Source organism: Piliocolobus tephrosceles, chromosome 20, assembly GCF_002776525.5.
Source record: "Piliocolobus tephrosceles isolate RC106 chromosome 20, ASM277652v3, whole genome shotgun sequence".
In the NCBI taxonomy this organism is placed as follows: domain Eukaryota; kingdom Metazoa; phylum Chordata; class Mammalia; order Primates; family Cercopithecidae; genus Piliocolobus; species Piliocolobus tephrosceles.
In genome coordinates, this window is record NC_045453.1 from 20,773,979 (window position 1) to 20,796,488 (window position 22,510).

Genomic DNA, 22,510 nt, shown 5'->3' on the forward strand with positions numbered 1-22,510 from the left:
TTTCTCTTAGAGGTTTAACTGTCACTCTTTTTGTTTTGTCTTTGTTTCTTTTTGAGACAAGGTCTGGCTCTGTCACCCAGGCTGGAGTGCAGTGGCATGATCTCAGTTCACTGCAACCTCTGCTTCCTGTGCTCAGGCAGGCTTCCTGTCTCAGCTTCCCGAGTATCTGGGACTACAGGCACGTGCCACCATGCCCGGATACTTTTTGTGTTTTTTTGTAGAGATGAGGTTTCACCATGTAGCCCAGGCTGGTCTTGAACTCCAGGACTCAAGCAATCTGCCTGCCTCTGACTCCTAAATTGCTGGGATTACAGGCATGAGCCATGACACCTGGCCACATGCTAATTTTATAGCCCATTGGAATTCTGGACACAATTACAAGCTCCAAAACTTCTTGTAGGTTTTCTTGGGTTTTCCTAGTAGATCATCTGCTAATTCTCTGCTCAAATTCCCGCACCTCTCACTCTCTGCCTGAGCATCTGGGTACTAACCATGTACTGACCTGTGACACTTTTCCCATCACTATCCTGAACGTCACTTGGTGCCACTCTTTCTGTTCAGCAAGTTACAAGTTTGTGTCTTGGATCTACATTTTGATTTTAAGGTTCTGTACATCCAGCCCAGAGCTGCCCACACTGCAGCCACCTAATCAATAACTACTGGTTTATCTGATTAAAGAGTAAGACTAGAGGTAAGAAATCCATGAGCTGAGTTCCTCCTCTCATGTACTGAGCATGCTCTGAGTCCAGATATGTCACAGGCGATTTTTCAAATAGTAGGCAAAATTTGGAATCTGGCTAAGGATTCAGTCCTTAGGAACAGCAAGCCTTGTGTAATACTCATGGTGCTCCAGGTATTGGTCTATGGACTTTACACATATTAACTCATTTAATCATCAGAACAACCTGATGGAATAGGTACCATTATCGTACCCATTTTTCATGCGAAGCTTTTAAACACAGAGAAGTTAAATCACTTGTCCTAGGTGACACAGGTAGAAAAAGACAGCCAGGATTCCAACCGAGGCAGTGTGTCTCCCGAATTCACGTTCCTAACTGTGAATTCTCCTGAATTCACACCTACTGTCTCTCGGAGGGACACATGTACAAGTTTTCATGTTAGTCTCGTCAGTACAACCTGTTAGGCAACCTCCTGACTTTGACCTTTTGGGTGTCAGGCAGTTTTCAGTCCAACCCAACATACCTCTTCAATCTATTCTAGTCCCCATTTTATTCTCTCTCCACAAACAGCCTAGCCTGCCTGACCTGGAAACAAAGACTTTCTCCCATTTTTACAGGGCCCCATTTCTAAGGCACCAATTGGAGCTATTGTGTAATTAGAGCAGAAGTTTACCCCGCCCCCACAGAGCTTGGGTCATCCTGTAAAATCATTATTAAATGGCTGCCTTTATAGGGCCCTGGGCAGGAAGTAAGAATTACAGGGCCCTTGTTAATAGGGAAGGGGATGCCAAGCAGCATGGCCTGCCTGCATGTGCAGCACTTGGTTTCATCACCAGCTGATCAACAGGTTGCCAGTGACATTCCTGGTGATGTGATTGATCACAGAGGTGGTGAGTCTCGTGGGGAAAGCCAGCTGAGATTCCCAGCTGGACTGGTTTGGCTAATGGCTCTGATTTCCTGTTGTAGAAAACAGGAGCTAATCAAAGGCTTGGCTGTTGATGCTTCCAGTTAAGCAGCTTGAAGCCCTGGGGAGCATCCCATGTCTCACTCCACCTGCATCAGGGTCTGTCAACCTGGTGATAATCCATGTACATTCAGGTCTTCACCCTGAGGCAGATAAACACTGATCTGTGGGTAGCACCCACTTCATCAGCCTGGCTCAGTCCATCCTGAGGACCCTCTTCTATTCTAGAACAATGGAGCAGGACAGGATATTGGAGATCAAGTTCTTCAATCCATATTTTTACCGACAAGCAAAAAATTGGACCAAATAAGCGGGGATGACAGTAGAGGGAGGGGTATAGAGTCAAACCAGGTTTCTACAATAAGAAATTGGAGGCCGGGCGCGGTGGCTCAAGCCTGTAATCCCAGCACTTTGGGAGGCCGAGACGGGCGGATCACAAGGTCAGGAGATCGAGACCATCCTGGCTAACCCGGTGAAACCCCATCTCTACTAAAAACTACAAAAAACTAGCAGGGCGAGGTGGCGGGCGCCTGTAGTCCCAGCTACTTGGGAGGCTGAGGCAGGAGAATGGCATAAACCCGGGAGGCGGAGCTTGCAAAGCTTGCAGTGAGCTGAGATCCGGCCACTGCACTCCAGCCTGGGCGACAGAGCGAGACTCTGTCTCAAAAAAAAAAAAAAAAAAAGAAATTGGAATATGTAATGCCCAGAGCTGCCCTTCCCAGTCTTTTCCTTAAAACATTGGTATTTTCTTTTCTTTTTTGAGATGGAGTTTCGCTCTTGTTGCTCAGGCTGCTTCAAGCAAAAGGTTCAAGAGGTGGAGGGATAGTCCCAAGATCACACAGTAAGCCCATCTGAGAAGACCAGATCCTCTCTCCCTGGGGGATCTTCTCCAAGATAAAGACTTTAAACATCTCCTTTATGCTGACAGTGCCCACATTTGTATCTCTGGCCTGAAATTCCCCTGCATTCAGAACTCATGCACTCAGCTGTCCAGACATATCACGACTGAATCTGTTCAAAATGAAACTCTTTATTTCTGTGCCACACTCTGAATGATTATATCCACCCCGCCCCCCGCCCAAATTTATATGTTCCAATTTGAACTCCCAAGGTGATGGTACCGAAGGTGGGCCTTTGGGAGGTGAATAGGACTTAGGGGTAGAGCCTTGTGAATAGGACTAATGCCCTTATAAAAGAAACTTCAAGGGAGTTCATTCATCCCCTTCCACCAGGTGAGGATACAGAGATAAGGTGCTAACTGTGAACCAGGAAGCCTTGGGCCCCCGTCATCCACTGAATCTGATGACACTTTGATCTTGGACTTCCCAGCCTCCAGGATTATGTGGAAGAAAGTTCTGCTGTTGACAAGCTACCCAGTCCGTGGAGTTTTGTTATAGAAGCCTGAGCAGACTGAGACTAAATTCTCTGTCTAAATCTACTTCTTCTGCAGCTTTTCCTATCTCAGCCCAAGCAAGTCCATCCTTCCAAAACCTGGGCTCCATCTTTCTCTTCTTCCTTTCTCTCATACGCCACATCCAGTCCATCTGGAAATTGTGTAGGCTCTATCTTCAGAATATATCGTGAGTCCAGTCACTTCTCACCACCTCCACTGCTCCCACTCTGGTCCAAGCTACTATGAGCTCTCATCCAGTTTTTGCAGCAACCCCCTCACTGGACTCTCACCTCCTGTCCTCCACCTGCCACGCCCATCCTGACCTCTTCACCTTGTCAGAGCATTCTGTGTGATACATTTATACACAGAGCAGACTCATGATTCCTCTGCTTATAATGTTCTATTGATTTCACATCCCATTCTGAAGGAAAGGTGACGGGGGAGAGGAAGAGAGCAATGGGCAAGAGTTCAGAGAACTGGCTCCCATGCCAACTTCATCCTTGACTCTGGAAAACTGGGCGTCTGTCTCCATGACCCAGTTTCCTCTTGATATGGTTTGGCTCTGTGTCCCCATCCACATTTCATCTTGAGTTGTAATCCCCACATGTCAAGGGAGGGCCCTGGTGGGAGGTGATTGGATCATGGGGGCCATTTCCCCCATGCTGTCCTCGTGATAGTGAGTGAGTGCTTACGAGATCTGATGGTTTAAAAGTGGCACCTCCCCTCTTGCTCTCTCTCTCTCCTGCCACCATGTAAGGTGTGACTTGCTTTCCCATCGTCTTCTGCCATGATTGTAAGTTTCCTGAGGCCTCTCAAGCTATCTGGAATTATGAGTCAATTAAACCTCTTTTGTTTATAAATTACCCAGTCTCGGGTAGTATCTTTACAGCAGTGTGAAAACAGAGTAATATACCTCTCATCTAAGATCCCCTCCTGTTTTAAGTTGTTAAATGTGGATATTTTAAGAGGAGGAGGAGTCAGCAGTCTATGTATCCCCAAAACTCTCCTGCACCCCTCCCTGACTCTGCTTTTACAGGCATGAGCCACTGCGCCTGGCCTGCGAATTAATTAATTAATTTATTTATTTATTTATATTTATTTATTTTTTTGAGACGGAATCTCGCTCTGTTACCCAGGCTGGAGTGCAGTGGTGTGATCTCAGCTCACTGCAACCTCCACCTCCCAAGTTCATGCCATTCTCCTGCCTCAACCTCCTGAGTAGCTGGGACCACAGGCGCCCACCACCACGCCTGGGTAATTTTTTGTATTTTTAGTAGAGACGGGGTTTCACCGTGTCAGCCAGGATGGTCTCGATCTCCTGACCTTGTAATCCATCCGCCTTGGCCTCCCAAAGTGCCGGGATTACAGGCGTGAGCCATTGCGCCCGGCCATGAATTTATTTTCTAACCAGGCTATGCAATGCAAAAACCAAGCCAGGCAATGAGTTCACAACATCCTAAAAGTAATATCTGAATATGTGGAAAAGGATTAAGGTCTATATTTACCCAGGATTCCCCAAAACAGATCTGAGGCAGATCTCTGAACCATTACCTCTGGATCTCTCCCACCTGCTATCTACTTAAGTTCTAGCCTCTCTCTCAAGCTCCAGACTTTATTTGCTGTCCATTTAAACCTGGACGATTCAAACAAAATTACCTTTTCTTTCCCATCCCCGATACAGCTTCTCCCCAGACTTTCCTATTTCCATGCAGGCCCCACTATCCTGTGAGTTGTCCAGGTTCAAAGACAATCCTGTCATCTGTGGCTCCCCCTGGGGGTTGATAAGCATGCTTTGGGCAACTGGGAATAGCACCTCCAACCATCAGCGGTCAAAAAATACCAATGCTGGCTGGGCATGGTGGCTCAAGCCTGTAATCCCAGCAATTTGGGAGGCTGAGGTGGGTGTATCATCTGAGGTCAGGAGTTAGAGACCAACCTGACCAACATGGTGAAACCCTGTCTCCACTAAAAAGACAAAAAATTAGCTGGGTGCAATGGCGTGCGCCTGTAATCCCAGCTACTCCAGAGACTGAGACAGGAGAATCGCTTGAACCTGGGAGATGGAGGTTGCAATGAGCCGACATCGCACCATTGCACTCAAGCCTGGGCAACAGAGTGAGACTCTGAATCAAAAAAGAAAGCAAAACAGTTTTGTTTATACTAAACAATATTTTGTGTCCATATTTATACATTGATAACAACAGTTCACTATCATTCTTGGTATGGCCATATGTAGATGTAAATATTAAATCAATTTCCTACTTTTTATCCAGTTACAGTTATATCACCTATCAGTGATGTAACTTCAAAGTAGAAGTTTATCTCATAAAAACCAAGACTGGGCTGGGCACAGTGGCGCATGTCTGTAATCCCAGCACTTTGGGAGGCTGAGGTGAGTGGATTACTTGAAGTCATGATTTTGAAATTAGCTTGGTCAACATGGTGAAACCCTGTCTTTACTAAAAATTAAAAAATTAGCTGAACATGGTGGCACGCACCTGTAATCCCAGCTACTTGGGAGGCTGAGGCATGAGAATCACTTGAACCCGGGAAGCAGAGGTTGTAATGAGCTGAGATCACGCCACTGTACTCCAGCCTGGGCAACACAGCAAGATTCTATCGCAAAAAACAAAAAAGTAAAAAGAAAACAAGGTTGTCTAGGGTGGCGTTAGGGACTTTCCTTTCCTTCCAGAGGACATTCTGCTGTCCACAGGGTAGAAGCCTAATCCTCAAAGTTTGAGGTGACAAGAATAGCTCCAATTATCATATGCTTATCCCAGGAAGCAGGTCAAAGGATGGAGCAACTAAGAAATGGCACTAAAGATATATGTCAGTCCATCTGTGTTGCCTAAAGGAATACCTGAGGCTGGGTTATTTACAGAAAAGAGGTTTAATTGGCTCACAGTTCTGCAGGCTGTACAAGCATGACACCAGCATCTGCTCCTGGGGAAGCCATAGGAAGCTTCCAATTATGGCAGAAGGTGAAAGGGAAGCACATACATCACATGGCAAGAGAAAGAGCAAGAGAGGGAGGAGGCACTTTAAACAACCAGATCTCCCATAAACTCAGAGCAAGAACTCAGTCATTGCCATTGGGACGGCACCAAGCCATTGTGAGAGGGATCTGCCCACATCACCAAAACACCTCCCACCAGGCCCCACCTCCAACATCAGGGATCACATTTCAACGTGAGATTCGGAGGGGACCCACATTCAAACCATTTCAAGACAGAGGTTATAGAAGGGGGTTTCCAAAAATGCCACCCAACAATTTTATTACATCCCATTGGCCAGAACCTGGTCACATGACCACAACTCACTGCAAGGAAGCCTGGGAAAATGTAGCCTGTGCCCACCCACTAGGAGAGAGGAGCACTGGTGCCAGGGTGTGGGACCACCAGCAGACATTCATGCTTCCTACTTCTTTCTTCTTAGAAAAATCCTTAGAGTTTCATCTTTGCATATTTTTCTGACTATTTCCTAGGGATAAATGCCTATAAATGAAATCTGGAACCAAAAGTTATGCACTTTCATTGGCCAGTTGCCAAATTGCCCTCTAGAAAGGTTGTACCAATGAACTCACCAAGAGGTGGGGTTCTATTTCACGAAATGTTTCTCCACCCCACATTTCCTTTTAATTCACACCCTTTGGCCTTTATTAGGCTTACCCATCTCTTCAGAATCCCTGCTTCCTACATCATAACCTTGGGATTTAATACATGATTTTTGTTCAGGTTATTATTGATATCAGATTTATCTGCCTATGCATGAACCCAGCCACAGCTTTAGGGAAACAGATGTATCTTTCAGCGGTGAAGAGAATAAAAATTAATAATCCTCAGAGATTTTGAAACTGAAGTGGGCAGGGAAGAGTGGAAAGAACCGATCTCATTCTATGAAGAGCACAGAGGGATTTTCACAGCGCATGTAGTGCTGAGTACAGCAGACCAGGCTCCCGGGGACACCCAGAGAGCAGCCTTTCCTCAACAGAAGAGGAGTGAGCACTACACAGAGTTGCAGAAACGGAATCCCAGACAGGGGTAACAGTAGATGCAAAGGCCCCACAGCAGGCCCTGGCTTGGCCTTTCTGCTCCTTGAGGTGCAGAAAGGAAGCCAGTGTGTCTGCAGTAGAGGGGACCGACTTGTCCAGGATTACCCAGAACTTTCCCGGTTTTAACACTAGAAATCCCATGTCCCAGGAAACTCTGAGTCTCAGCCAAGCTGGGATGACTTGCCTGGAACTGCCCTTGTTATAAAACTGAAAGGTCTGTGCCCCATGGCCACCCTCAGTCCTGAGCAAGCTGAGGCAGTGGGTCGCCCTAGACTGGAGCAACGTGCATGACGGAGGGAAGAGTCAGTGACTCTCTTTGATGTCCTCTCTCCCCTTGATCTCAGGAGTCACCTCACCCAGGTGGGCAATGGCATCCAGGATGAAAACTTCCCAGCATCCCTTGCAGCAAGCAGTGGCCACGTGACCAGACAGTGGTCAATGCACATGAGGCCAGTGCACAGCAACTGCCTTTAGAGGAAGGGAGGTTTGTGTCCTCTTGTTCTCCCCTCCCTGCTGGCTGGCAGTAGATAGGATGGACACTGTGGGGAAGCTACACCCTAAGGAAGTCAGAGCAGCAAGATGGAAGTAGCCTAAGACCCTGAAAAATGCACAGAGAAGAATCACCCCACTGGCTTGGACTTTCATGTGAAAGGAATGAACTTCTGTCTTAGTAAAGCCACCGTGATTCAGGGTCCTTGTCACATTCACTGAGGCTGTAACATAATTGTTAGAAAGAACAGGAACGGGAGAGGAGATGGAGTCAGAGAGGCAGGCAGAGGTCACATCACATCAGGCCTGTAGGCCAAGGCGGAGGAAGAAACAGGCGACACAGGACTCAAGGACCACACCTGCTCCCAGGCGAAGGGAGTTTGCTGTGGGTGCCCCTCCCTGTCCGTGTGTCTGGTGTGTGGATATTCTTTATACCTTACCCATATTGTACAAATACTTTTTTCTATTCAATATTTAGAAGACATTGCATTAAATAGCAAGATGGCAGATGAACATCAGGAAGGAACATTAGCCACATCCACAGTGTTCCATCCAGGAACCTTCACCATGGAAACACTTGTGCTCATGGGTCTGGTCTCAAGACGCAGTCAGCTGTTGGGGATCAGAGGCCGCACTCATCGTAGCAGAGAGGCAGGACCAGCTGGGAGAGGGTCCTTCTGTGACACCGACGGCATCACCGGGCTGTGGGAAGTGACTCAGCTGCCAGAACTCACACAATATCATTCTGCACCAAAACCTCAAGGGAAAAATGGTAAGTTCTCAGTTTCTCCATTAATAGCATCTCTCAGATGAATCTCTGTCCTCTGTCGCTTCTTCATGAAACAAATTTTTATAGCTTTGCTTGGGTCTACTTTTCGATGTATTTTTTATTTTATTAACTGTTTGAAAGATATATATTGTGTGTGTGTGATTTTGTCTCTGCCAGTCAGGATAATCATGGTTTAATTATTGTTATTATTATTACCAACATCCTTTAGTTTTTTTAAGCTTTTCAATTCCTAAGGGTATTAATCAGGATCTTTCTGCCTCCTGAGACAGAAAACAAATCCAAACTGTGTAAGAGGAAAAAGAATGCACTCATCACTAGCATTTAGAAGTTCCCAAGCTCAGCTTGCTTGGGGTACAGCTTCATCTACAGTTTCCAGGGTCATCCTGTAACTCTCTCTCTCTATTTCCCCAACTTTGGCTCCATGTTTAGCTCCACGACCCTCAGACTTAAACAGCAGCACTGGCTCCTCCCCAGATCTCCAGCTCCCTGACCCTCAAACTCCAACTCCAGCACCAGCTCCGCCCTGGGTTTCCAGCTCCACCATCCTCAAACTCCAACAGCAGCACCAGCTCCCGCGTGGATCTCCAGCCAATGACTCTCAGACTTGGGAGGCAGCACCGGCTCCCCACCGAGGCTCCAGCTCTACAACACTCAAACTAGAACAGCAGCACCGGCTACTCCCTGGGTCTCCAGCTCCCTCAAACTTCAACAATAGCACTGGCTCTTCCCCGGGACCACTAGCTCCACAACCCTCAACTTACACGGCGGTAGCACCAGCTCCTCCCTAGGTCTCCAGCTCCACGACCATCCAACTTGAACTGCAACACCAGTTTCCCTTCGGCCTCCAGCTCCACAATCCTCAAACAACAACAGCAACACCGGCACCTCCCCGAATCTCCAGCTCAACAACTCTCAGACTTGAGAGGCAGCACCAGCACCTCCCCAAGGCTCCAGCTCCGTGACCCTCAGATTTGAACAGCAGTAGCACCACCTCCTGTCCGGGTCTCCAGCTTCACGATCCTTAAACCAGAACAGCAGCACCACTGCATCCCTGGGTTTCCAGCTCCACGAACCTAAAACATGAATGGCAGAACCGGGTCACCCCCAGGGCTCCAGCTCCAAGACCCACAGATTTGAACAGCAGCCCCATCTCTTCCCGGGATCTCCAGCTCCACAGCCCTCAGACTAGATCAGCAGCACCGGCTCCTCCCTGGGTCTCCAGCTCCACAATCCTCAGACATGAGCAATAGCACCAGCTCCTCCCTGGGTCTTCAGCTTCACGACCCACAGACTAGACCAGCAACACCGATTCCTCCCTGGGTCTCCAGCTCTACAACCCTCAGACATGAACAGCAGCAGCACCAGCTCCTCCCCCTGTCTCCAGTTCCACCAACCTCAAACTACAACAGCAGTACCAGCCTCTCCCCAGGTCTCCAGATCCACGACCCTCAAAATACAATGGCATGACTGGCTCCTCCCTGGGTCTCCTGCTACCAAATCCTCAAACTTCAAGTGACACACCGGATCCTCCCCACAGCTAAACAGCAGCACAGGCTCTTCCCCAAAGCTCCAGATCCATGACCCTCTGACTTCAATGGCGGTAGCACAGGCTCCTCCCTAGGTCTCCAGTTCCACGACAATCAAACTACATAGCAGCACCAGCTCCTCCCCAGGTCTACAGCTCCACCACCCGCACACTAGACACCAAGACTACCTCCTCCCCACTCTCCAGCTACACGACCCTCAGACTTGAACAGCAGCAGTGGCTCCTCCCTGTACCTCAAGCCCCATGACCCTCAGACGTGAACAAGAGCAACACCAGCTCCCCATCAGGGCTCCAGCTTCAGAATCCACAGATTTAAACAGCAGCACCGGCTCTTCCTGAGACCTCCAGCTCCACTACCCTCAAACTAGAATAGCAGTGCCGGCTCCTCCTTGGGTCTCCAGCTTCAGTACCCTCAGACTAGAACAGTAACACCGGCTCCTCCCTGGATCTCCAGCTCAATGACTCTCAGACTTGAAAGGCAGCACCGGCTCCTCACAAAGGTTCTGGCTCCAAGACCCTCAAACTAGAATAGCAGCAGCTGTTGTCTTTGGGTCTCCAGCTCCACAACCCTCAAAGTAGAAGAGCAGCCCTGGCTCTTCCCCGAGTCTCCAGCTCCTCAAGTCTGAGGGTTGTAGAGCTGGAGACCCAGGGAGGAGTCAGTGCTGCTGTCCTAGTTTGAGGGTCGTGGATCTGGAGAGCCAGGGTGGAGCCGGTGCTGCTGTTCTAGTGTGAGGGTCGTGGATCTGGAGACCCAGGGTGGAGCCGGTGCTGCTGTTCTAGTGTGAGGGTTATGGAGCTGGAAGGTCCCGGGAGGAGCTGCTGCTGCTGTCCTAGTTTGAAGGTCATGGAGCTGGAGACTCAGGGAGAAGCCATTTGAACAGCAGCGCTGGCTCCTCCCCGGGTCTCAGGCTCCATGACCCTCAGACTTAAAAAGCCGTAGTGCTGGCTTCTCCCTGGGTGTTCAGCTCTACAACCCTCAGACATGAACAGCAGCAACACTGGCTCCTCCCCCCGTCTCCAGTTCCATGAACCTCAAACTACAACAGCAGTACCGGCCTCTCCTCAGGTCTCCAGATACACGACCCTCAAAATAGAATGGCATGATCGGCTCCTCCCTGATTCTCCAGCTTCCAAACCCTCAAACTTCAACTGACACACCAGATCCTCCCCACAGTTAATAGCAGCACGGGCTGTTCCCCAAAGCTCCAGATCCACGACCTTCTGACGTAAATGGCAATAGCACCATCTCCTCCCAAGGTCTCCAGTTCCACGACAATCAAACTACACAGCAGCACTGGCTCCTCCCCAGGTCTACAGCTCCACCACCCTCACAGTAGACACCAAGACTACCTCCTCCCCGCTCTCCAGCTACACCACCCTCAGACTTGAACAGCAGCAGCGGCTCCTCCCCCTGTCTCCACTTCCACGACCCTCAAACTATAACAACAGTACCGGCCTCTCTCCAGGTCTCCAGATCCATAACCCTCAAAATACAATAGCATGACCGGCTCCTCCCTGGTTCTCCAGCTCCCAAACCCTCAAATTTCAATTGACACACTGGATCCTCCCCACAGTTAAACAGCAGCAGTGGCTGTTCCCCAAAACTCCAGATCCACGACCTTCTGACTTAAACGGTGGTAGCACTGGATCCTCCCTAGGTCTCCAGTTCCATGACCCTCAAACTCCACAGCAGCACCGGCTCCTCCTCAGATCTACAGCTCCACCACCGTCACACTAGACACCAAGACTACCTCCTCCCCACTCTCCAGCTACACGACCCTCAGACTTGAACAGCAGCAGTGACTCCTCCCTGTACCTCAAGCCCCATGACCCTCAGACCTGAACAACAGCAACACCATCTGCCTCCCAAGGCTCCAGCTCCAGGACCCACAGATTTAAACAGCAGCACCAGCTCCTCTCTGGTTCTCCAGCTCCACAAGCCTCAGTCATGAACAACAGCACCCGCTCCTCCCTGGGTCTCCATATTCACTGCTCTCGCTAGAACAGCAATACCGGGTCCTCCCTGGATCTCCAGCTGAATGACTCTCAGACTTGAAAGGAAGCACCGGCTATTCTGTGGGTCTCCGGAACCACGACACTCAAAACAACACAGATCCTCCCTGGTCGTCAGCTTCCAGAACCTCGAACTTCAACAACATTGCTCCTCCTTGGGTCTGCAGTTCCACGACCCTCAAACTAGAACATGACCTCTCCGCTCTGGGTCACCAGCTTCCAGACCCTCGACCTTCAACAACATTGCTCCTGCCTGGGTCTGCAGCTCCACGGCCCTGAAACTAGAACAAGATTTCTCCTCCCTGGGTCTCCAGCTTCCCAGTCCTCGAACTTAAACAATATTGCTTCTTCCTGGGTCTGCAACTCCACGACCCTCAAACGAGAACAAGACCTCTCCTCCCTGGGTCGCCAGGTTCCAGACTCTTGACCTTCAACAACATTGCTCCTGCCTGGGTCTGCAGTTCCACAAACCTCAAATTAGAATAAGACTTCTCCTCCCTGGGTCTCCAGCTTCCCAACCCTCGAACTTCAACAATATTGCTTCTCCCTGGGTCTGCAACTCCACGACCCTAAAATGAGAACAAGACCTCTCCGCCCTGTGTCACCAGCTTCCAGACTCTCGACCTTCAACAACATTGCTTTTGCCTGGGTCTGCAGCTCCACGACCCTCAAACTAGAACAAGATTTCTCCTCCCTGGGTCGACAGCTTCCAGACCCTCAAATTGCAACAGTGCTCCTCCCTGGGTCTGCAGCTCCATGACCCTCAAATGAGAACAAGACATCTCCCCCCTGGGTCGCCAGGTTCCAGACCCTCAAACTTCAACAATATTGCTCCTGCCTGGGTCTGCAACTGCACGACCCTCAAACTAGAAGAAGACCTCTCCTCCCTGGGTCGACAGCTTCCAGACTCTCTTACTACAATAACATTGCTCCTGCCTGGGTCTTCATCTAGAGGACCCTCAAACTACAACATGCCCTCTCCTCCCTGGGTCGCCAGGTTCTAGACCCTCAAACTTCAACAACATTGCTCCTGCCTGGGTCTGGAGCTCCACGACCCTGAAACTAGAACAAGATTTCTCTTCCCTGGGTCTCCAGCTTCCCAACCCTCGAACTTCAACAATATTGCTTCTCCCTGGGTCTGCAACTCCACGACCCTCAAACGAGAACAAGACCTCTCCTCCCTGGGTGGGCAGGTTCGAGACCCTCTTGCTACAACAACACTGCTCCTCCCTGGGTCTGCAGCTCCACGACCCTGAAACTAGAACAAGACCTCTCCTCCATGGGTCGCCAGGTTCCAGACCCTCAAACTTCAACAATATTGCTCCTGCCTGGGGCTGCAACTCCACGACTCTCAAACTAGAAGAAGACCTCTCCTACCTGGGTCGACAGCTTCCAGAATCTCTTATTACAACAACATTGCTCCTCGCTGGGTCTGCAGCTCCACGACCCTCAAACTAGAACATGACCTCTCCTCCCTGGGTCACCAGCTTCCACACCCTCAAACTACAACATTGCTCCTGCCTGGGTCTGCAGCTCCATGACCCTGAAACTAGAACAAGACTTCTCCTCCCTGGGTCTCCAGCTTCCCAACCCTCGAACTTAAACAATATTGCTTCTCCCTGGGTCTGCAACACCACGACCCTCAAACGAGAACAAGACCTCTCCTCCCTGGGTCGCCAGGTTGCAGACTCTCAACCTTCAACAACATTGCTCCTGCCTGGGTCTGCAGCTCCACGACCCTCAACCAGAACAAGACCTCTCCTCCCTGGGTCGTCAGCTTCCAGACCCTCCTAATACAACAACATTGCACCTGCCTGGGTCTGTAGCTCCACGACCCTCAAACTAGAACAAGACCTCTCCTCCCTGGGTCGACAGCCTCCAGACCCTCAAACTACAACATTGCTCCTGCCTGGGTCTGGAGCTCCACGACCCTTAAATGAGAACAAGACCTCTCCTCCCTGGGTCGCCAGGTTCCAGACCCTCTTACTACAATAACATTGCTCCTCCCTGGGTCTGCAGCTCCACGACCCTGAAACTAGAACATGACCTCTCCTCCCTGAGTCACCAGCTTCCAGACCCTCAAACTACAACATTGCTCCTCCCTGGGTCTGTAGCTCCACGACCCTCAAACTAGAAGAAGATCTCTCCTCCCTGGGTCGCCAGGTTCTAGATCCTCGACCTTCAACAACATTGCTCCTCCCTGGGTCTGCACCTCCACGACCCTCAAACTAGAACTGGACCTCTCCTCCCTGGGTCGCCAGCTTCCCTACTCGAACTAAAACAACATAGCTCCTCCCTGGGTCTACAGCTCCATGACCCTTAACCTAGAACAGCAGCACCAGCTCCTTCCTGGACCTCCAGATCAATGACTCTCAGACTTCAAAGGCAGAACCGGCTCCACTCCCCGGCTCCAGCTCCAACACAATCAGATTTGAGCAGTGGCAGCACCAGCTCCTCTCTGGCTCTTCCGCTTCATTATCCTTAAATTAGAACAGCAGCACCATCTTCTCCCTGGGTCTCCAGCTCTACGATCCTCAAACTGGAACAGCAGCACCAGCTCCTCTGGGATCTTCAGCTCCTTGACCCTAAGACATCAGTGGCAGCACCGGTTCCTCCCATTGGCTCCAGCTCCAGGACCCTCAGACTGGAACAAAAACACCAGCTCCTCCCCGTGCCTCCAGGTCCTTGACCCTCATAAACAATCCCTTCCCCTGAAATGTAGCAGTCAGGAAAACTGCAGAGGAAGTAAATAAATAAATGTTTTCCTTTCAAATTGATGTTTCTTTTCTATTCACACAAGTCAGGAAACTTTTCTACTTTCCATCAACCTTGCAATCTACTTATATTCAATTGTAAGACGGAAATCCACCATTTGAAATGACCTTTAGAAACTTAGTAGTTCTTTTTTTGCTCTACTCTTATCTCATAGCTCTAGAAACCATCTTTCACTTTGCCTGTGCAGAAGTCTTATGAACATTCAAACTATGAATTTACTTGGTTGAGATTCCTAAAATACACATTATCCCCAAAGGTTCCTGCCCTCCTTAAAACCTTCTAACATGTTCCCCTCACCCAAGAATAAATGCCAGGTCCCATCCACAGCCCACAGTGCCCAGCACGGCCCTGCCCTCTGCCCTGGCCTTATGGTCTCCCCTCTGCGGTTTCTTTCCTGCCAGACAGGCCTCTGTCACTTCCTCAAACCACACGGGCTCAGGCCTGACTCCGGGCCTTTCCCCCTGCTGTGCCCTCTGCGTGGAGTGCCTTTCCCCGGCTCCCCGTCCTCTCAACCCGCTCCGCTCCAGCCTGCTGGTCACCCCTCAGGTCGATGAACACATGATGTCCTCCCACCATAGGCCTTTGCACATGCTGTTCTCTGTGCCTGAAACACTTCTCCCCAACCATCTGGGTTCACTTTTCTAATTACCATTCATCCTTGGTGTCTCCACTGAAATATTGCTCCCTGCCTGCCCCCACCAGTTGGACTTCACCTTGGTTAGGTTGAAAACCCCCATCTCTTGACTCCAGGAAGCTAGTTGATATCCTGGCACTTGGAACTTTCCCATTACAGCATTTTGCACACTTGTAATTGTTCTATTAGGTTGGTGTAAAAGCCATCTCAGTTTTTGCCATTACTTTTACTGAACTGCAGCGCCAGCTCCTCCCTGCTTTTGATTTCCATTACTTTGAATGGCAAAAACCGGGATTACTGCTGCTCCAACCTAATAGCATAATTTATATTTATTCATCCATCATCTGTCTTCCCCTCTAGAATGTAAGCTCCATGAGAATAGGGACCAAATCTACTCTGATCACTCCACCTTCCTGGCTTGTTGTCAATAATTATTTACCGACTGACTAATAGAGAAATATCTTCATTGTTGCTGGGATGAGCCACATAACATGACGCGTCCCTTTGAAAGTCAATGTCATGGACAGTTAGCATTTGCTTTTCATTCTTGCACCCTTGGCTTGGCTGGGCTTAGGCTGATCTAGTCTGGGCTTGACTCCAGGCTGAGGGTTGGAACTCTGAGTGCTCCACACGCCTCTCATCCTATAGCCAGAGCCGAAGTTCCCTGGGGCATGCTCGTCTCGTGGGAAAAATCAAGAGCATTAGAGGGCAGGCCTGGCAGTGCCGACACATTCCAGGCTTCTGTCTGTGCCGTGTCTATGAAAATCTCGTTGGCATAAGCAAATCACTCAGACACGAGCGATACCTCCATCTTAAAAGAAAGGAGAAGGAAATAGCAATGTTTTTAGGAAAAGACTCGGAGGGGGCGGTGCAGATCTAGGCATTACACATTCCAGTTTCCTATAGTAGACAATGGGAGCTAATCCAAGGCTTGACTTCGATGCTTCCAGTTTAGGATCAAAGCCAAAACAAGGAAATAGGGGCATTTCAAGGGAACACCCTCTTTACACTTGTTCTTTGTGTAAGAAAAGAAAACTTTTCTCAGGAGCCCTGTCATAATCCTCTTAGGTCTTGTGGGCCAGAATGAGTCATAGGGAAGTCCTCACTGCAAAGGGATCTGGGAAGTATCTGGCAAAGGTGACTGGCATAGCCAAGACTGGTTTTGACCAATTACGATCCATTTCCATTTTGCCCAGAAAAAAAACCTGTTAGTAAGTAGGGTGGGGATGGCTGTTGGGTGAGCAAACATCAGCACCTCCTACTTTATCTTCTTCCACCGCCAGCATCCAATCCAGGGGACAGCCTATTGTTCCCTCCCTCAGATGCATCCTCCATTGGTCAGCTTGTTTCCTTCCTACGCCTGGTACCTTCATTGGTATTGCACCTTCTCTAACCTGGACCATAATTGCCCCTAATATCCTACCTCCTGTCCTTTCTCTTCCAAAAGACTGACAGATACCTGATCTCTCAAGTACTATTCTAATTTGATTACTCCAGCACCCAAGTATCTTTGATAACTCTGTCTCATCTACCAAGTTAGATACAAACCTCCTTAGGATGAAAACCAAGGCCTTCCATAATATGATCATTGGTAAGGAAAACAAAACAAAACAAAACAAAACAAAACAAAACAAAATAAAACAAAACAAAACAAAAAACAGTCCTGTTTGCCTCTAGCCTATGGAGGGAACTGAGAAACACAACCCTCCAGGCCATGATGTTCCTGAGTCAACATGAATCATGCTCAAAGAATATGAACCCGTTCAGACAAGGCCACAAGTCGACCATGTTTAGAGGTAGGCAGAGACAAGACCACTCTGCAGCCACAGAAATGACTGAACATGCCCCTTTTCTAACATGAGTGACAGCTGCCTCTTTACCAATGACAACTCTAGCCTGCTTCAAGCTTCCCACTCTGGAGATAAAGTATTTAAGATATGCAATCACCAAGTTGCCCTCACTTCTTGACCTTGCCTCCTTAATCCCTTTTTGGAATCGTTCAGTAGAAGCCTAAGTCCTCTTAGAAGCACTGCCCCTTCCCTCTTACTGAGATGCCCCCAGGTGACCATGGGTGTGGAATCTCCATGACTGCAGCAAGCTAAATGAACTGACTGTGACTGCAGGGAAGGTCCTGGGAGTCTTAGGTGGGTGGGCTTTAACATCATGGTCTAACTTTACAACTTTACAACTGTTCCCCAATAGCTTCTTTAGAGTTCCGACTTTTTTTTTTTTTTTTTTCCACAATCACACTTAATTCTGAACAAGTTGCTGGATCCAGCTGCTATTTTGCAAGAAATACACAGGACAGAGAGAGGAATGTGCTGACTGCACCATAAATTCGGAATTGCCAAAATCCAGACTGTGAAAATCTGTATAGGTCACAGGGCTCAGGCACTGTGACAAAGAAGTACTAAGAAAAAGACAGGCATGGAAGGGAAATCTGGAAATGTAAGAGACTTACCAAGATTTACCAAATGAGTAACATGGACTGTGCTGTTTAGGGAGGCACATGGGGGTGATTAAGCCATGCAGATTGTAGGGAGGTAGTTGACTATGAGAATCAGCATGAGGGTTACTTTTGGAGGGAGGGAAGGAGAGACTGTGATTGGGATGCAGCCGTGGAGTGGACTCCAGCTAGGTGCTCTTTCTTGACTTAGTCTTGGTGATAGGAACATTTGTTTATAATATCTCACTAAGCTATACATTTTTGTGTTTTTTTATTTTTTGTGCCTGTGTCTGATTTTAAAATAAAAAGGCTAAAAAGAATATCTTTGAAGTTTCATTTCTGTACATAGGAGTCTATAGATGAGGGAAGCAAGAAGTCCAGTGAGAGGGCTGTCAGCAAACCAGGAGAAGGATGATGGAGCTTGACCCGAGATGGCGGTGGCAGAGACCAGGAGCTGCGTTCAGATTCCAGATGTTTTGGAAGGAAGAACCAACGGGAGCCTCTGACACATTGAATTGAGCATGGGAGAAGAAGGAGAAGCAATGTCATGCTGTCACCTCTTTCTGACATTATTGTGCACCTGGTGAACATCATGACCAATCAAAGACATTGGAGTGGAGGAGATGAAGGTTTCACAAAAGTGCTAAAGAAACAGCTGTTGTCTGTGGGCAGACGACGCCAGTCCAGGGAGGAAAAAAGCGGTAGCGAGTAGACGTCCTTTTCCACCAAAATGTATCATGCCTGTCGCGGAAGCTCTTGGTAGATATTTGCTGGAAACAGCATAGCCCAGAGACATTGGAATACATTTTAGATGTATTGAAACTATAATACCCAAATCTGACTATCTGTTCAGTGCTGCAATCTGACTATCTGTCATATTTGGATATTATAGTGTCATAAGTGAGTGTCATAAAATGAGTTAGGAAGTGTTTCTTCCGCCTGTATTTTCTGAAGGCATTTATGATCGATGTTACTTCTTAAGGAGGGCTGAGATTGTCAACCCAACACTTCTGATATGTATTGCCCCGGGAACTGGGGCATCAAGACCCTGCATCTATTCCACTTCCGAAATTCAATATAAACAAGGCAACCTTTTGTTGGAGCTCACTGCCCATTTGTTGAATTGAGTAATCCATCTCGCCTCCTTAAAAATATCAAGTTTGGCCAGGCACGGTGGCTCACGCCTGTAATCCCAGCCCTCTGGGAGGCCAAGGCCAGCGGATCACGAGGTCAGGAGATCGAGATCATCCTGGCTAACACGGTGAAACCCCATCTCTGCTAAAAAATACAAAAAATTAGCCTGGAGTGGTGGCGGGCGCCTGTAATCCCAGCTACTCTGGAGGCTGAGGCAAGAGAATGGAGTGAACCTGGGAGGCGGAGCTTGAAGTGAGCCGAGATCGCACCACTGCACTCCAGCCTGGGGGACAGAGCAAGATGCTGTCTCAAAAAAAAAAAAAAAAAAGTCAAGTTCACAAAATAAGGAACCAAGACTTTTAAATATTTTATGGGAAAAGATTGTCAATAGCCAACTCTTTTACATTATTTTTATAGGTCACACTTAAATTGGCAAAATAGCAATGTGCAGATATGTGTCTTATGAACGTCTGCTTTTTAACAATGAGAATCCTATTTTCCTACTGGCTTTTGTTACTATTTCTGACACATCTAACTTATTTTTTGCTCTCTCACTAGCTATAGGGTTTTCCAGGTCTGCCCCCCAATATGTAATACAATTTGTATTTATTTATTTATTTATTTATTTATTTGTTTTTATTATAGACAAAGTCTCATGCTGTTGCTCAGGCTGGAGTTCAGTGTCACAATCACAGCTGCCTGTCACTTTGAACTCCTGGGCTCAAGCAGTCCTCACACCTCAACCTACCAAGTGCCTGTAGTAGCCACAGGCATGCACCACCACTCCTGGTTAATTTTTTTGTTTTTTTTTTTTATAGAGTTGGGGGTTTCACCATGCTTCTCAGGCTGGTTTTGAACTCCCGGCCTCAAGAGATCCTCCTGCCTTGGCCTCCCAAAGTGCTGGGATAACAAATATGAGTTACTACACCCAGTCTGTGGTAATGCAATTTTTAAGCCAACATTTTCCTGGACTAAAGGAGCTGTTGAAGTCTAGACTCCTAGGAAAATCCTGATGTCCTGCTTATAAATAGACATCCTATTTGAGCTGAGTTTTTTTGCGGAAGGGCTGCCTGCAGCTTTAAATGGGCTCCCCAACCTCGGATTCTGGGAAGTTGGCAGCCAGCTGCACTAGGAGTGAGTTATGATGTCAGCTTTCCAGAATTCCTAATGAACTCCAGAGTAAGAAATGCTGTTGCTCTGCCTCCCCCAAGTCACATTTCTAGTTGATTAATGAGCAAAGGAATAGAAGAATCTATGGCTTTGGAGAAGGAGGAAGAGTAAAATGATTTCTGCTTTAAGAAAGCACAGTGCCCTGATTATTTTATTTGTTAAGAAAAAGAAATTTCATTTTCTATTAATTTCCTCCTTTAAATCTCGATTCAGACCCCCTCTTCCCTCTTCCCAGCCATAAAAAGCAGATTTGGCTCTATACCCCTCCCTCTACCTTCATCCCTGCTTATTTGGTCCAAGATAGAAAATCCAGCCCTGCCCTTTCTGGGGCAGTTGTCTTAGCTCTTTGAGGTCTAGTTAAAATCTCATCTAGTATACATAAAATAAATCTGCAATCCTCCATTAAAAGTCATGGCCTTCTGGCTGCAAAGAGATACATCCAGGTGAAAGTTGTGGTTGGTTATGTCAGCTTAGCCCTTCTGTGGCCCTGCCCCGGCATGGGCTGCACATCCTCCCACCAGCTGGGACATCCAGGGCAGCTGATCCTTCAGGGGAAAATCACTCTGTACAATTACCATGTTCCATATTAACACCTTCTGTGAGGCTGCCTAGGCTAATTAAAAGTCATGCTTCTTTGGAGAAATGTCTATTGAAATCCTTAGCCATTTTTTAATTGGGTTATTAGGGATTTTTTTTTTTTTTGCTATAAAGTTGTAGGAGTTCCTTATATATTTTAGAAATTAACCCTTATCAGATACATAGTTTGCAAATATTTTCTCCCATTTTGTAGGCTGCCTTTTTACTCTACTGATTGTTTCCTTTGCTGTGCAGAAGCCGTTTAGTTTGACGTAGTCCTACTTGTCTATTTTTGCTTTAGTTGCCCATGATTTTGGTGTTGTATCCGTGAAACCATTGCCAAGACCAATGTCATGAAGCTTTTCCCCTGTGCTTTCCTCTAGGAGCTTTATAGTTTTAGGTCTTACATTTAAGCCTTTAATCCATTTTTAGGTGATGTTTGTAAATGGTGTAAGTCAAAGACAAGGGTCTAATTTCATTCTTTTGCATATGTATATCCAATTTTCCCACCACTATTTGTTGAAGAGGCTATCCTTTCCCTATCGTGTATTCTTGGCACCCATGTTCAAAATCATCCTACTATATATTTGGGTATTTATTTCTGGGCCCTCTATTTATTATAATTCCATTCATCTACAGGTCTGTCTTTATGCCAGTATCATGTTCTTTTAATGACTATAACTTTGTAATATATTTTGTGATGAGGAAATGTTATGCCTCTAGTTTTATTCTTCTTTTTCAAGATTATTTTGGCTATTCAGGGTCTTTTGTGATTCCACAAAAATTTCTGAATTTTTTTTTGTTTCTGTAAAAATAGAATTCCTTGGGATTTTGATAGGGATTACTTTGAATCTGTAGATTGCTTAGGGTAGTATGGACATTTTAACAGAATTAAGTCTTCCAATCCATGAACATGAGACATCTCTCCATTTGTTTGTGTCTTCTTTAATTTCTCTCATAAATATTTTGTAGTTTTCAGTGTATAGATCTTTCACTTCCTTGGTTAAGTTTGTTTCTAAGTATTTTTTGATGCTATTGCAAACTGGATTGATTTTCTAATTTCCTTTTCAGATAGTTTGTTGTTAGTATATAGAAACACAACTGATGTGACTTTGTATCCCGCAACTTTACTGAATTTGTTTATTAATTCTAACAGTTTTTTTTTTAAAAGAGTTTTTAGGGTTTTCCATATATAAGATCATGTCATCTTCAAAAGGGAAAGCTTAACATCTTCTTTTCCAATTTAGATGCCTTTTTCTTGACTTGTTGTGTTGGCTAGGACTTCCAGTACTATGTTGAATAGAAGTGGTGAGAGTAAGCATCCTTGTCTTTTTCCTGTTCTTGGTGGAAAAGCTTCCAGTTTTTTACCATTGAGTGTAGTGTTAGCTGTGGGCTTTTCATATATGGCCTTTATTATGTTGAGTTAATAATTTTTCTCTATGCCTAGTTTTTGAGTGTTTTTATAACAAAAGGGTGTTGAGTTTCATGAAATGCTCTTTTTGTATCACTTGACGTGATCATGAGATTTTTCTCCTTCATTCTGTTAACGTGGTGTATCACATACAACAGCTGTATGAAAAGATGCTCAGTATCCCTAATCATCAGGTGAATGCAAATTAAAACCAAAATGAAATATCACCTCACATGATTTTTTAGGATGTCTATTGTTAAAAAAACAAAAGACAACAAGTGTTGGTGAGAATGTGGAGAAATTGGAACCCTGCTACACTGTTGGTAGGAATGCAAAATGGTGCAGCTACTATGGAAAAAAGCATAAAGATTCCTCAAAAAACTAAAAATAGAACTATCATATGAACTAGCAATCTCACTTCTGGGTATTTATTCAAAA

At 47.0% G+C, this 22,510-nt stretch overlaps 1 protein-coding gene across 1 annotated transcript; it reads left to right on the forward strand.

Annotated features, from left to right (window-relative positions):
* Positions 1-8,078: 8,078 nt before the first annotated feature.
* On the forward strand, positions 8,079-9,220 carry LOC111528289. The gene is made up of 2 exons (XM_023194980.2): positions 8,079-8,349; positions 8,797-9,220. The coding sequence occupies exons 1-2, from the start codon at positions 8,079-8,081 to the stop codon at positions 9,153-9,155; spliced, it is 630 nt and encodes a 209-aa protein (XP_023050748.1). The 3' UTR covers positions 9,156-9,220.
* The last annotated feature ends 13,290 nt before the right edge of the window (positions 9,221-22,510 follow it).

What these genes read in the sequence shown, in the direction of transcription:
- LOC111528289 (XM_023194980.2), top strand. Translation starts at nt 8,079, where the DNA reads ATGGCAGATGAACATCAGGAAGGAACATTAGCCACATCCACAGTGTTC. An exon ending in AAAACCTCAAGGGAAAAATG is followed by an intron (nt 8,350 to 8,796) that starts GTAAGTTCTCAG and finishes CTCCATGTTTAG; the next exon opens with CTCCACGACCCTCAGACTTA.